At 53.3% G+C, this 15,710-nt stretch overlaps 1 protein-coding gene across 5 annotated transcripts in view; it reads left to right on the forward strand.

Annotated features, from left to right (window-relative positions):
- Positions 1 to 330: 330 nt before the first annotated feature.
- Positions 331 to 15,710, forward strand: part of LRP5 (LDL receptor related protein 5) — a 124,510-nt gene continuing 109,130 nt past the window's right edge. For all 5 annotated transcript variants that reach the window (XM_024987583.2, XM_024987586.2, XM_024987588.2 and 2 more), the window contains exon 1: positions 331 to 544. In XM_024987583.2, coding sequence (XP_024843351.1) covers positions 454 to 544 — 91 coding nt within the window. In that variant the 5' untranslated portion in view covers positions 331 to 453. The remainder of the gene's footprint in view (positions 545 to 15,710) is intronic.

Raw genomic sequence — 15,710 nt, forward strand, 5'->3', positions numbered from 1 at the left:
CTCAGTTTCCCCACCGGGCGAGCTCGGTCCTGGCCGCTCTTAACAGGTGACACACCTGCTTCCGGGGCTCGATCCGGCCCCAGGCCCTGCGGGGTGCAAACCGGGCTCCCGCCCCCGCGGAGCCCCGGCGCCCGGCCCCCGGGGGCAGGGGGCGCGGGCAGAGGCACTGGGACCCCGCGCGCGGCGGTCGCCTCGCAGCGGGCCGGCTCCGGGGGGCGCCCGCAGGAGGGCGCGGCAGGCGCGGGGGGCGCGGAGGGCGGCGGCGGCGGCGGCGGCGGGGGGCGGAGACGCGGCTCGGCTTCCGCTCCCGCGCCTCCTCCCTCCTCCCCCGTCGTCCTGGCCCGCGGCGCCCGAGGGGGGAGGCGGCAGGCGCCCGGAGCCGCGCGAGGAGCCCGGCAGCCGCGCCATGGAGCCCGAGTGAGCGCGGCGCGGGCCCGTCCGGCTCCGGACAACATGGAGGCGGCGCCGCCCCGGTCTCCCGCTCCTCCTCCGCCGCCGCTGCTGCTGCTGCTCGCGCTCTGCTGCAGCCTGGCCCCCGCCGCGGGTAGGTGGGCGCGGGCCGGGGGGACAATGGCCCGGGCGTCCGGGCGACTCGGTTGGCCCCGCGGCCAAGTGCGCCGCGCCGCCGCCGAAGCGACTTTGCAAGTTGGGGGCGAGTTGGGGCGCGCGCCGCGGGGCCCCGCCGCCCCCCGCCGCGCCCGCCGCCCGGGGGCCGCGCGCGGGCCCTTTGTCTCGCCCGCCCGGGCCCCTCCCGGGGACGCCGGGCCCCGTCCCGCGCGTCCCGGGCCGGCGAGCAGGGCGCGCGGGCGCCGCCAACCCCGCCAGGTGCGGCGCGGGCGGGTTCTCACCTGCCCGGGCCCCGGGGCGCGCTCGGAAGTGCGCTCGCCCGGAGCCGGCCGGGCGAGGCCGTGCGGGCACCGTGGGGACCCCGGCCCCGCGGGCAGGCACGGAGCGGGGACGTTCGGCCTGGAGGCAGGCCTGGCCGCCCTGCGTCGGGATCTCTTTTCCCGAGCTTGTTTCCGATGGCCGCGCGGCCGGCCTGCGAGCTCCAGGAACTGATTTAAGTCGCAGAGAAAGTCCTGAACCCCGCGCGGGGCGGCCTGGCCTGCGGCGCTTCCCCTTTCATCTGCGTCGCTGTCGGTTTCCCAGCGGACTCACACCTGCCAGGTGTGCCCGGCCGACTCGGAGCCCCCGTCTGGGCCGCTGGGGCCCCCAAATCGTGACACCCAGCGGGTGTCCATCCCCGCGGGGCCCGGCTGCGTGGGGCTGCCACGCGGGGTGACGGGGTCCCAGCCTGCGGCGTGGGGGCCTCGGCTGTATACACACACCCCCTTTGGGAGATCAGAGCCTGGGGACCTTTCTCTCCAACTGTTGGTGTGTCCCAAGGGGTGGAGTTGAGGTCAGGAGGACTCGGGAAACGAAGCGCCTTGTGAAAAGCTACACATGTTCTTTTAATTTGGAGATTGCCATGTGGTTTTTGAAGCAAGCCTCTCTCGCTACCTAAACCATTCTCTTCCGACGTGAGTGTTTTGTTTTTCTGGAGTGTGGCTGGCCCAGTGGACCCCGGATCGGGAGTCCTCTGCGCCCTGGGCTGCTCTTCTGCTGGTGGCAGTTGGGGGTGGGGGGCCTCGGGTCCCTTTGTCTGGGCCTCTTTAAGGCAAACAGCTGTCTCCCTGAATATTTCCAGCGAGGACACTGCAGGGAGGTGTCCTGGCCTGGCTCTGTGGTCACATTCCCGGGGCTGCGGCCCCTCCGCTGAGGTTTGGGGGGGCGAGAAGGGGTAATTCCTCAAGTCCTCTTGCCTCCCAGCCCCGATCCCCGGAGACCCCTGGCAGTTTCAGGCTGAATTTGCCTCTCTCAGGAGTCTGTTTACATTCTTGGCCCCGTCTGATACCAGCGAAAAAACAATGACAGTATCTGGGTAGTTCAGGCCGACACTGCTGCTTCTCTTTCCGGAAATGCCTGGATCACGGAGGCAAAAGGGTTTTTTTTTGGTGGGGGTGGGGGGGAAGATGTTTGTTTTAAAGGTGGGGTTTCTCTGCCGGCAGAGTAGCTTTTCACTGCGTTGCAGTTTCGGATTTCCTGGACCTTGGGGTGGTGATGCTGCTGGACTGGAGTGCCTGTCCTGCAGTTCGAGCCCCCAAGGAGAAGGATCACATTTGTGGAGCTTGGTCGCGTAGGAGGCAAAAAATAGAGTTGATTATTTTAACATTAAGGAAGCATGTCAACACGAGGTTTTTAGAGCCCCGGCTAATGTGGTAATCTCGTCCTAAAATGGAAGGAGAGGGAGGGAACTTTCTGCAGAAACTATTTTGACTGCTCTTGACATGTCATGTCCCTGATTTCTGTGTTAGATTTATGCCACAGCCCAGAGTGGAGCTGGTAAGTTGGTAGCTAATTATTTTTCCTGATTGCTTCCTGTTGCAATTTGAAGGGGTGAGCCCAAGGAAATGCCTTTGTTGGAGTGACCCTGGAGCTGGGAGTGGTGGGCCCCAGCTTCACGGCCGGGGTCTCTCCCTTTTGGCCCCACTGCACTGGCCCCGGGACCACCCCCGGGAGTGGGGTGGTCCTGCAGATGCTCACTGCCCGGCCCGCAGGTGAGCATCGAGTTAACTAAGTGCAGTGGGGAGTCCATGGAGAGTCTGCTGGCAGGACCCTCTGCTTCCCAAAGCGGGGGCCCACGTGCCTGTAACCCTCCCGTGCAGTTCCAAGAATTTACCCAGTCCACCCGCGCGTCCCAGCATTTGCTGTGGCCATCCCGTCGTATTTGGAACCCGTTTAATTTCAGCTGCGCTGTGTCACTGCTCAGGCATTTAGCAGAATTTGCTCACGGGGTGGTGGTGGGGGCTGTAGTTAGGTGAGGACTTCCTGTCCTGCCGCGTGGGCTTGCCAAGGCTAAGGTCGGGGGCCCTGGGGGTCAGACCCCTTGGGTCTAGAGCAAGGGTCCCCAACCTCCGGGATCTAATACCTGTTAATCTGAGGTGGAGTTGATGCAATAATAATGATAGAAATAACGTGCCCAGTAAATGTAAAGCATTTGAATCATCCCCAAACCATACCTTTCCCCCATCCTCCCGGTCTGTGGAAAGATTGTCTTCCATGCTATCCGTTTCTGGTACCAAAGAGGTTGTGGACCACTGGTCTAGAAGCTCAGTGGCTATTTGACTTTGGACAACTTACTTAGCTTCTGTGTATCCTGTGTCCTCACCTGGTTCCTCCCCCTGCTCGGGAGTGTAAAATACTGCCTGTGAAACCCTCTGCATGTCCCTGGCTGGGGGAGGAGCTGTTGGTGGCAGAGCTGTGGTGCCTGTTGGGTAATAAGGTCCTTGATCTTTCTGGCCTGGAAGGTCTAGCAGCTCTTATCACACAGTCTGGATTTCCCTCCCGTGTGGGACCTTGAACATCCCGTCCGCTGTCTGACTTGTTTTTCGCGGCAGCACTGGGTGAAGGGTATTGTGGTGGTGACCTGGGCTGAGCCTTGATGGTGGGGGGCGCTCGGGCAGCTGACTCCACCTTTGTGTGTCTCAGTTTTCTCTTCTGTAAAATGGGCGTAACGGTACTTCCTCCCAGTAGGTCACTGCGTTGACACATGCTTGACGCTTGTACCATCTCTCTTATTGACGCTGTCACTGTTGGTACCTGCTGGAGTGCTGGGGATAGGATGGGGTAGAATGGTGGAGGAGGCCCGGGCCTTTGCTGTCAGGGTGTCTGGCTGACAGGAAGGCAAACAGAAGCTGACTGTGCAGCTCTGGGGGAGGTAGGCTCCGTCCCAGGACCCTGTCCTCAGAGACCCGGTGGTCTCTGCTGAAAGAGGCCAGGTCAAGCTGCAGAGTCTGGATGTGGTCCAGAAGGCACTGGAAGCTTCCGGAGACTTTAGCTGGGGGAGGGAGATAGGAAATGCAGGGGAAAGGTGTTGAATTGATCTTTTTTTTTTCTCTTTTGTTAAATTGAGGTGAAAATCATGTCACATAAAACTAACCATTTTAAAGGAGACAATTCCGTGGTTCGTTCGCAGTGCTGTACAAGCACCCCTTCTGTCAAGATACAAAACATTTCCCTGGGCCCAGAATAAAACCCTGCACCCTTTAAACTTCCCACCCCCTACCCCAGGTCTCTATGGCATTGCCTGCTCTGGATACTTCATCCGCAGGGACTCTGGCTTCATGCTCAGCGGAATGCTTTCGTGGCGTGTGCACATTGCAGCGTGGGACAGCGCTCTGCTCCTTGCACGGCTGGACAGGGCACATCTGCTCATCTGTCCACCCGCTGATGGGCTGACCTTGCGTGGGTGCTTCTCCCATCAGGCACGGGCTCGGAGCCCATTGTCCCCATGGGGTTTGTACAGCGGAGCCTGTTTAAAGCTGGCCGGGGGACATGACCACATTAGCTTCAGAGATGGGAGAGCCCATGGTGAAGGGAGCTTGGCTGGGGGACAAACTGAGGGCCAGTGCTGGCCTCTGGTGGGGTGAGGGCCTCTGGGAGGTAGACCTAGTGGACTTAATACTTCGATATCACAGAAGCCCTGGAAGGAGCTGGACATTTGTGGCTTACAAGGCCCCTGGGATGGTCACACGCTCTCAGAATGGGGAGGCTCTGATAGGAGTGGGGGCTGCGTCCAGCCCCTTCCTTTGCTGGGCCCGGGACATATTTGTGCAGGAAGCAGCGGGCTGTCCACCCTGCGGGCGCCCCGGGGACACTGCGGATCAGAGCGCTGCTGATGTGGAGGCCAGTGGGGACAGCAGGGACCCAGAGAGCTGGCCCCGGGGCCCCTCTGTTGCTGTGGGCTGCTGTCCGCTTTCTCTCAAGCTTGGGAAGTGGTTTGTTAGCTCTGGGACTCAGTTTGCTCATCTGCAAAATGGGGAGGATGGCGTGTGTTCTTTGAGGGTGCTGGTGGGGGTTCTACGAGGAGGAAGCTGCCTTCTAGACTGTCCGTCATGGGAAGGACACGGTGCGGGGGGAATCCCATTCCTTTTTGTTAAGCTGTTTTTGTTTTTTTTTTTCATAGTGAAAACTTTTATATTTGGAATTAGCCAGCTGGACTCAGTTTAGATGATCCCAATTTTGTCAGCAACGTCTGAAGCATCATGGCCAGGAGCCAGTGGGACGTAGGGCTTCTTCTCCCTCTCAGGCCTGACCAGATTATTGACCTCAGCCACGTCAGTGTCACAGAGCTTCGCAGCCTGTTTAATTTGGTGCTTGTTGGCATTGCCGTCCACAGTGAGTTCTGTTTTCTTCATGGCTGACTTGGTGGTAAGGGGGAATCTGATGATGGCACAGGGGTCGAGTTTGTTTCTCCTAGGGCCGCTCTTCCAAGGATAGCTGGGCTGCCTCCTGAGCCGCAGTGTTTCGGGCAGCCGGAAGGTGGGTGACATCCGGATGATCTTTTTTTGTGGCTGTGGACACCTTTCAACACCGCTTTCTTCGTCTTCAAAGCCTTTACTTTGGCTTCAGCTTTAGGAGGGGCAGGGGCTTCCTTCTTCACCTTCGGCGACATCTTCATAAAAAAAAAAACAAAACAGTTAAAACCGAAATGTATTTATTTATTTGTGCTGCACTGGGTCATCTTTGCTGCACGGGCTTTTCTCTAGTTCTGGCGAGTAGGGGCCACTCTCTAGCTGCGGGGCAGACTTCTCATTGAGGGGCCTCTCCTGCTGCGGAGCATAGGCTCTAGGGTGCTTGGGCTTCAGCAGTTGTGGCTCCCAGGCTCTAGAGCACAGGCTCAGTACTTGTGACACGTGGGCTTAGTTTCTCCCAGGCCTGTGGGATCTTCCCTGATCAGGGATTGAACCTGTGTCTCCTGCACTGGCGGGCAGATTCCTTACCACTGAGCCACCAGGGAAGTCCCAGCCATTTCCTTCTAAAAGAGCCCGAGGGTCTGTCCCAAACACCCTCTTCCAGTGGAAGGCTGGAGAAGCGGAGAGGTGACCAGCTGACCGCAGGCTCCACGTGGGGCTGGAGCCTCAGGATCTGATTGCATCGGTGCCCAGAGTTACGTGTCCACTGTCCTCTGTCCCCTCCTCTCGGGATCTCTCTTGCCCAGCAACCCCTGGGAGTTTGTCATGGTGATGTCACCTCTGAACCATTTTGCAGGGGTGGGAGATACTGTACTTTCTGGGTATTTTCTTATTTGCTTTCTTGGTTGGTATCAGAGTCACTGGGGCTTCCCTGGTGGCTCAGCAGTAAAGAGTTTGCCTGCAATGCAGAGGACGTAGGTTTGATCCCTGGCATGGGAAGATCCCCTGGAAAAGGAAATGGCAACCCACTCCAGTATTCTTGCCTGAAAAAAAATCTCATGGACAGAACAGCCTGGTGGGCTGTATATAGTCCATGGGGTCGCAAAGAGTTGGACATGACCTAGCGACTAAACAACAAAAACAATATTTAATTCATTGTAGAATTTTTTAGTACTTTCAGTTTGCCTGGTGTAGTTTTTCTAGTGATTAAACTGAGGCAACAGTTAGAACTGGACATGGAACAACAGACTGGTTCCAAATTGGGAAAGGAGTACGTCAAGGCTGTATATTGTTCCCCTGCTTATTTAACTTACATGCAGAGTACATCATGAGAAATGCAGGGCTGGATGAAGCACAAGCTGGAATCAAGATTTCCAGGAGAAATATCAATAACCTCAGATATGCAGATGATACCACTTTCATGGCAGAAAGTGAAGAGGAACTAAACAGCCTCTTGATGAAAGTGAAAGAGGAGAGTGAAAAATGAAAAAACTGGCTTAAAACTCAGCATTCAAAAACTGAAATTATGGCATCCGGTCCCATCACTTCATGGCAAATAGATGGGAAACAATGTAAACAGTGACAGACTTTATTTTGGGGGGCTCCAAAATCGCTGTAGATGGTGACCGCAGCCGTGAAATTAAAAGACACTTGCTCCTTGGAAGGAAGGCTCTTACAAACTTAGTGTATTAAAGGGCAGAGACATTACTTTGCTGACAAAGGTCCAGATAGTCAAAGCTATGGTTTTTCTAGTAGTCATGTATGGATATGAGAGTTGGACCATAAAAAAGGCTGAACGCCGAAGAATTGATGCTTTTGAACTGTGGTGTTGGAGAAGACTTTTGGAATCCCTTGGACTGCAAGGAGATCAAACCAGTCAATCCTAAAGGAAATCAACCCTGAATATTCACTGGAAGGACAGATGCTGAAGTTCCAATATTTGGCCACTTGATGCAAAGAACTGACTCATTGGAAAAGACCCTGATGCTGGGAAAGATTGAAGGCAGGAGGAGAAGGGCATGACAGAGGATGAGATGGTTGGATGGCATCACCGACTCAATGGACATGAGTTTGAGCAAGCTCTGGGAAGCCTGGCGCGCTGCAGTCCATAGGGTTACAAAGAGTTGGACACGACTGAGCGACTGAAGAGAACTGAACCTCTCTTCGGCTCTGCTGTGTCTGTGACCTTGCCTTTCTGGTATCTCTTTTTTTGTGGAATCATATGGTATTTGCCCTTTATGTCTGGCTTATTTTAATGCTTTGCTTCTCTGCTCACCTGTTGCTGGACACGTGGGGCTGTCTCCAGCTTCGGCTGCTGTGGAGACTGCTGCTGCGAACATGGGTGTGCACGGATCTGTGTGAGGCCCTGCTTTCCCTTTGGGGGGATTTACCCAGAAAAGTGAAATTGCTGGATCATGTGGTCATTCTGTATTTAATTTTTGAGGAACCCTGAAGCCCTCTTCCATAGCAGCTGCACCATTTTACATCCTCCCCCAGCAGCGTACAAGGGTTCCAGCCTCTCCCCATCCTGGCCAGCGCAGGTTAGGGCTGACACTGTCTGGGCCCCACCAGCCTGGCAGGTGTGAAGTGGTTCCCCGCTATGGTTTTGACTTGCGTTTTCCTGGTGGTTAATGATGTTGAACATCTTCATACATGCTTGTTGGCCACTTTCTATTACAAATGTGTTTATATTAAAATGCATGTATAATATATATGTTATATTAAAATTCATGCATAATATATTACATATATATAATGTGTATATTATACATGAATACGTATAACTTAAACGCTTAACTGTGCGGTCCCTCTTTCTGTGAAAACCAGTGTCCTCGATGGCCTGTTTTCTCCCCTCGGAGGTGACCATACCCCCAACACCTTGTTTAATGTGTTGTTTCGTTTCGAACATGTACTCATTTTTTACATAAATCCTCTCATCCTATAATCTTCTCTTTTTCATTTGCTGTTGTGTCACTAACATTTTCTGTATCTTTACTTTGAGATTTTCAGTCTTTTTTAAAAGCTAAGTGATATTTCCTAGTGTGGTACTTAGTCGCTCAGTCGTGTCCGACTCTTTGAGACCGCATGGACTGCAGCCCACCAGGCTCCTCTGTCCGTAGGGATTCCCCAGGCAGGAATACTAGAGTGGTTTGCCATGCTTTCCTCCAGGGCATCTTCCCAACCCAGGGATCGAACCCAGGTCTCCCGCGTTGCAGGAGGATTCTTTTCCATCTGAGCCACCAGAGAAGCCCATTTCCTAGTATGTGGACAGCATATTTCATGGCTTTTACCCAGTGGAGGAACATTTATGTTTTTCTAGGCTTTATTACTATTACAGGTCACGACACAGCGAATAACATTGCATATGTACCTGTGCGCCTGTATAAGCTCTTTTGTATGATAACCTTCCTCATCAAAGAGTAGATCCATTTATACAATTTTAAAGATACTGACAAATTCCTCCAAAAAGGCTACACCAGTTTCTACCCTATCAAGCATCTCTGAGGGTACACATTTTTCCCTCTCCTCTCTGTTGCTAGAAATTACCAGCTTCTATTTTTTTAAATCAATTCGGTTAAAAATTATAACACACTTTGATTTGTTATATCTCCTGGAGTTTGGTCAAAGTCATGTCCACTGAGTTGGTGATACCAACCAACCACCTCATTCTGTGTCACCCACTTCTCTTGCCCTCAGTCTTTCCCAGCATCAGAGTCTTTTCCAATGAGTTGGCTCTTCACATCAGGTGGCCAAAGTATTGGAACTTCAGCTTCAGCATCAGTCCTTCCAATGATTCAATGTTCAATGTTCAGGACTGATTTCCTTTAGAATTGACTGATTTGATCTCCTTGCAGTCCAAGGGACTGTCAAGAGTCTTCTCCAGCATCAGAATTTGAAAGCATCAGTTTTTCGGTGCTCAGTCTTCTTTATGGTCCAACTCTCACATCTGTACATGACTACTGGAAAAACCATAGCTTTGACTATAGGGACCTTTGTCAGCAAAGTGACGTCTCTGCTTTTTAATATGCTGTCTAGGTTTGTCATAGCTTTCCTTCAAAGGGCAGGCGTCTTTTAATCTCATGGCTGCATTCACCATCCAAAGTGATTTTGGAGCCAACGAAAAGAAAACCTGTCACTGCTTCCACTTTTTTCCCCATCTCTTTCCCATGAAGTGATGCCATGATCTTAATTTTTTGAGTGTTGAATTTTAAGCCAGCTTTCTCACTCTTCTCTTTCACCCTCATCAAGAGGCTCTTTAGTTCCTCTTGATTTGTAGGAACTCTACTGATTTGTGGGCTTCCCTTGTGGCTCAGCTAGTAAAGAATCTGCCTGCAATGCGGGAGACCAGGGTTCGATCCCTGGATTGGGAAGATCTCCTGGAGAAGGGAAAGGCTACCCACTCCAGTATTCTGGCCTGCAGAATTCCATGGGCGGTATAGTCCATGGGGTCACAGAGAGTTGGACACGACTGAGCGACTTTCACTTTCACTGCTGATTTGTAGGAGCTCTCTTTATTTGGTATGGACATGAATTCTTTAATGTATTTGCTCCAGATTTTTCTTCTGGTCTGTAGCTAGTCCTTCTTGTTTTTAGTGGTTTATTATTCCAGAAACATCAGAAAGTTCCATGTAGTGAAACGCAATCTGTTCTCTGATGGATTCTGGGTCCCATGCCTTGTTTCTCTATCCCTAGATGGTAAATGCGTCTTCCTTTATTTTCTTCCAGGACTGTTATCATTTTGTTGTTTTATATTCAGACGTTGTTCTTGTTTCTTTGTGTGTGTGGTTGTGGTTTGGGGATATATGGTATGAGGTAGGGGTCTGACTTGTCCACTCCTGCCCCCCAGTAAGGGGACAGGGAGTGGATGGTGTGGCTTATCTAACCCTAAGCCTCATTCATGTAAAATGCCACTCTCTCACCTATGGTGTTCTCAGGTGCTTGCCTCCTCATTCTGGAACCTTCCCTCCTCTCTTGACCTGCCGGTGTCTTTCTGTACCAGCCTGCTGCTGTTTTTAATCTCTGCAGCATCGTTGTATATTTTGAGATCGATTGTGAAATTACCCTTCCAGTTCCTTTTGAGAAATTGTGTTGACTCTCCTTGTGCGTTTACTCTTTGGGAATAAACTTCACAGTCAGCCTATGAGATTCTGTCGTTTGCTCTCTTGATCTGGGGACAGCAACTGGTGACATGCGATGGGTGTCGGAGGGCTGGGCTTTAGATGTGGTCTCCGGCAAGCAGTCTGGTCTCCGGCTGTGGCGAGAGATACGTGTGCGGCCACGATGGAGCCGGTCTTCGCATTTTGGGTTGCCGTTAGCACGCGGAGCGCTTCAGAGGCGTTGTGTCTGCCGGACGGCCTCGCCCACTCCTGCTGCCCGCCTCCTGCCCGCGTCCGCTGGGGACACAGGCTCTGGTGCAACTAACTCCAGCGCTAGCCTGGAGGCAAATATAATTACCTCTTAAATGATTGCTCTCCTGCCCTCGCTCATTCCAGAACAAAATGTGAGCAACTTTAATTTCTTCCCTGGGCTGCACCCCTCTATTAACCCAGATGGGGAGGCGGTATCCGCCTAGCAGAACTCTCAGGAAATTGCTCAATGGGCATTAAAGGCCGCCTGAGTGTGTGGCCCCGGCCCAGACACGTGAGCGCGGGGGCCTGGGGCCTTCCAGACCCGCCTCTTGTGGGCAGCTGCCACCCTGGACTCCGCCCTGGAATGAGCAGGCATCGTCCTCAATGGGAGCGAGGGGATGGCTTCCCCACAAGCTGGTTGATGAGCAAGGTGTGTTCTTGAGCTAGCATTCACTGGGGAAGGCCATGGCTCTGAATTTTCCCCAGAGTGAGCTTGGTTCCCCAAAGAAGACTGGATGTAGGACTGGGGTGTGGTGGCGCCATCTCAGCCGCCTGCCCTGATTCCTCTCTACTCAGATTGGAAGTGGGGGGCACTTTGGTGCCCGTTCTTCCTCTCCTCTCTGGATGTGGTCTGTCTCCCTTCCTTCCCAAACCCAGACTCCCGGCTCTGAGGCCTCCCCACGGGCCCTCACAGGGCCCCACAGAAGATGAGATTCCGGGTAGAGGATTACATCAGCTTCTGGTTGTTGCTCAGTCCCTAGGTCGTATCTGACTCTTTGTGACTGCTTGGACTGGAGCCCGCCAGGCTTCTCTGTCCATGGGATTGTCCAGGCAAGAATACTGCAGTGGGTTGCAGTATTTCCTCCTCCAGGGGATCTTCCTGACCCAAAGATCAGATCTGCATCCCTTGGCTTGGCAGGCGGATTCTCATGTCACCTGGGAAGCCTCGCTTCTAGTTGGTCTCAGCTTTCCAGAACCTTCCCCTTGCCCATTTATCTTTCATTCTGGCCAGATTCATTTTTCTGAAGCTAGTTTCATTACGTCCTCCCCCTTTTAAGAAAATGTACACTGGTTTCTGGGTGTCCAGAGTTGAAACGTTTTGGCCTGGCGTTCCACGCTGCCTCTGAGCTGGCATTATTCTCTGCGCTCCAAGGTGAGCACTTCTCCAGGCAGATCCCTCTCCTCCGAGTCCAGGGTCTCCTTTGAGACCTCCCATGGGCCACCCAGTCTGAGGGCCTGGGGGGCTGATGTCTCCATCCCCTCCTGCTGCTTCTGCCTGGTGTCTGGTGGGCAGAGGCCCTGAGGATGCCCGAGGCCTCGTCTTCCTGGGGAGTGGCTCTTCCCCATTCTTACTCCCTCTGGCCCCTAAATCTGCTGTGTCGTGAACTCCTGCCTGCATCCCAGACTCCACCCTGATGTGTTTCCTGGGTTGTAGAGCACCTGTCCTGCTACATGACAGAAGGCTTCTGGGGCCAAGTGTGGGACCCCCCTCCCCTACTTAGAACCCGTATTTCTTTTTTAAAGATTTTCTTGACCATTTTTAAAGTCTCCTGAATCTGTTACAATATTGCTTCTGTTTTATGTTTTGTTTTTTGGCCATGAGGTCTGGGGGACCCTAACCCTGACCAGGGATTGAACCCATACCCCCTTAATGGAAGGTGAAGTCTTAACCACTGGGCTGCTAGGGAAGTCCTAGAACCCGTATTTCTGAGGTCTGTGTTCTAAGATGAAAAGTGAAAGTGTTAGTCATTCAGTCATGTCCAACTCTGGAACTCCATGGACTGTAGCCTGCCAAGCTCCTCCAGGCAAGAGTACTGGAGTGGGTAGTCATTCCTTCTCCAGGGAATCTTCCTGACCTATGGATCAAACCCAGGTCTCCTATACTGAAAGCAGATTTTTTTTTTACTGTTAGAGCTGCCTGGGATTCTAAGATGGCCTGCTATAAATAAAGCTGGCCTTTGTTTTACTTCAAGAAACCCAGCGAATCTCAGACATACTTGCCTGTGACGTCTTGGGTCCAGATAACACCTCCCCACCTCTTGGAAATCAACCTTGAACATTCATTAGAAGGATTGATGCTGAAACTGAAGCTCCAATACTTTGGCCACCTGGTGTGAAGAGCTGGCTCATTGAAAGAGACCCTCATGCTGGGAAAGATTGAAGGCAGGAGGAGAAGGGCATGACAGAGGATGAGATGGTTGGATGGCATCACCAACTCAATGGACAGGAGTTTGAGCAAGCTCCCAAAGTTGGTGATGGACGGGAAAGCCTGGCGTACTGTGGTCCATGGGATCGCAAAGAGGCAGACACAACTGAGCGACTGAACAACACCTTCCACAGCCCAGACCGAGACATCACGGGGGGCCTGACACCTGCATTTTTCATTCGTAGTTTGTATCGTCTTTCAAAATAGTGTAGAACATTTTCAATCATGCAAAAATAGTGGGGAGTGGTGGGAGAATGATTTTTATGCTGAAAAAGAAAGCTTGTGTGCTTTCGAGTGACAGCTGCAGAATAGGAAGCTGAGTGACAGATACTGTTAATGAGTTTTTAGGAGTTGAAGCATTAAGAGAGCATTGTCCCTTTAAGGTTGCTCCCTTGAGAGATATTTTAGTTCTTTTCACAGTTGTATCACTTGTTAAAATTGAATCTTGTAGCGCTTGTTGAAATTGAAAAATTTCTTAACTAAAAATAGGACTTTTAGGGACATCCCTGGTGGTCCAGTGGTCAAGACTTCGCCTTTAGATGCCGGGGGTGTGGGTTTGATCCCTGGTCGGAGAGCTAAGATCCCACGTGCCTCACGACCAAAATGCAAAACATAAAACAGAAGTGATATTATAACAAATTCAATAAGGACTTTAAAAATGGTCAACATCCAAAAAATAAAAAGAATCAGACTGTTTGTCTTTTCTATATTTAAGCAAGTTTGCGGTGTTGGAGACTTTCTGATTAGGTATATTTATCTCTATATCGTCTTATTTAGTGTCCATTCAAAGCATTGGAATAAGTTAAATGAATTTTTAATGAAGAGTTGCCCCCTTGGACGTCTGAAGCTTGTTCTGGTCGCATTGGCACTGCCCGGCATCCGCGTGAGTTTGCTCGGTACCATTTGATTCCTGGGCTTGTGCTGTGTCGTGGGCAAGCGGGTGGTGCCTGGCTCCCGAGCCTGGCCGCGGTGGGCTTGCCACTTCTGCCTTCTTCTTTAAGAGACTCACCACTCTGCCCGTGGCCACCGCAGCCCTGATCCTCGCCTGGCTCTCCGCTGAGGCTCTGAGGCTGCCCAGAGCCCACGAGCTGCTGACTGCCTGCTCAGTGTGCCCCAGAGGAGGAGTGGCCTGTGCTGGCTTTTACCATGTTGCCTGTGTTGGCAGCGCTTTCTCCAGCTGGAGTGTCGGCTCACAGGGCTGAGGTGCTGGTTCTCTGCCGAGGGGTGCCCAGTTCAGGGGACCCGGGCATGCCCCCCCTGCCTGGAGAGCACAGTCCTGGTTCCCTTGGTGCAGGCAGTGGTCTGCCCTTGGGGTGGCCCATCCCCACCTCCTTCGAGCAGTGAGTGGTTCTCCATGTACGGAGAACACTCAGCACCAAATAGCATTTCCATCCTTTTGGTTACTAGGTCTAGTTTTTTAAAAAAATCTTCCCTCTTTTGAAAGATTTTATCCTTCCAGGGAGAGTACATTTGTTAAGTAGTAATCTTTTCTGCTTATTGATCCCAGACGTGCACAGTGGCCAAGCCGGGCTTGCAGGGTTTCCATCAATCCCTCACCAGGGAGTTTCCATTTGGCTTCTCAGCCATGAAAGTGCCTCTTGGGGCCAGCACACCATGTGGCCCCTTGGGCTGTGGAGCCAGGCTGGGAATGAACTGATTTGGAGGAGGACGTGGGGTCGGTTCCAGGATCCAAGCAGATCTGGCCTCAAGGTGGGCGCTGGGCTTCAGGCAGCCCCCTCGCTCTGCTCTGTCTGTGAGGTTCCAGGAAGACCAGTTCAGAGCACCCACCAGGTGCCTTTCTCCTGCTGGGCTCCAGTGACCCTCCCTGCAGGGCCTGGGTCTTAACATCATGATTGTCTAGGTATCCAGTGCCCCGCCCTGCCAGGGTGGAAGATGGCTGAAGGGGGGTACCCTACCCCACACTCTGCCCTCCAGCCTTGGATGCCTAACGGATTGTGTTAGGGACTTTGGACCTGTGAGGGGGCAGTTTTCCAGACTCTCTGGGCATTTAGTCCCCAGTCTGATCTTCCATCATGAGGGTTAAGGTCTCTGGATGGCAGGGATCTCAAGGGATGTTGTGTTTTCAGTGGGGAACTGGTGAGGTTTAGGGTTTTTCCGGGTTTCCCTAGCTGGTGTCAGCAGCGCAGGGTGGCGACAGGGTGGGGGTGTCCAGTTAGGAACGCGTTCTGATCTGTGACGTGTGAGGTCCTGTGGTATCAGGGACACATTCGGTACTAGGGTCCCTTGCCTCCCCTTTGTAGGGGTGAAGAGGACAGCTGGACCTCTCTTTCTGCTTGCCTGCCCACAGGACCTAAGGCCAGCTTGGTCCCCAGTGGACACTTCGGGTGGTCACCCTGGTGTGGTGTGTGGTCCCCTCCAGCAGCCGTGTCCAGTGCTCGCCTCTGAGCAGACCTGCTATCTGGGACACCCTGAGTGCCCGGCCTCCTTCCCTGTCACCACCCGCCCTGGTTTGCTGGGAACAGCTGAGGGGGTGGCTGGCGGAATCCCAGCTGCAATCCTGGGGGCCCTGGCCTGGGGGCTGCCCACCCAGCCTCCCCGGCCTGGAATCCCAGGGCACATCGGGCCCTGCCCACCTGTTCCGGCTCACATTTCTGGCTCTACTCCCGGCTCTGCAGCCTCCAACAAGCGAGCTAACTCCTCTGGCCTCAGTTTCCCCACCGTCTGAGGTGGGTGTGTGTGATTGTAGGGTGCCCACATAGACACGCCCGAGGATGCACAGAGGTGAGGCTGTAAAGTGCTTAGCGCGGGCCAGCTCCTGTGAGCCCTCGGTAATTATTAGTTATTAGGGTTATTATGGCAGTCATAATTGTGGTTCTCCAGGGAGAGGACCCTCAGGGGCTTCTGGGATCGGGTTCAATTCCAGCTGAAAAGGTGGCGTGGTGGGAACCACCTCGGTCCATC

This window comes from Bos taurus, chromosome 29 (genome assembly GCF_002263795.3).
Source record: "Bos taurus isolate L1 Dominette 01449 registration number 42190680 breed Hereford chromosome 29, ARS-UCD2.0, whole genome shotgun sequence".
NCBI classification, from domain to species: domain Eukaryota; kingdom Metazoa; phylum Chordata; class Mammalia; order Artiodactyla; family Bovidae; genus Bos; species Bos taurus.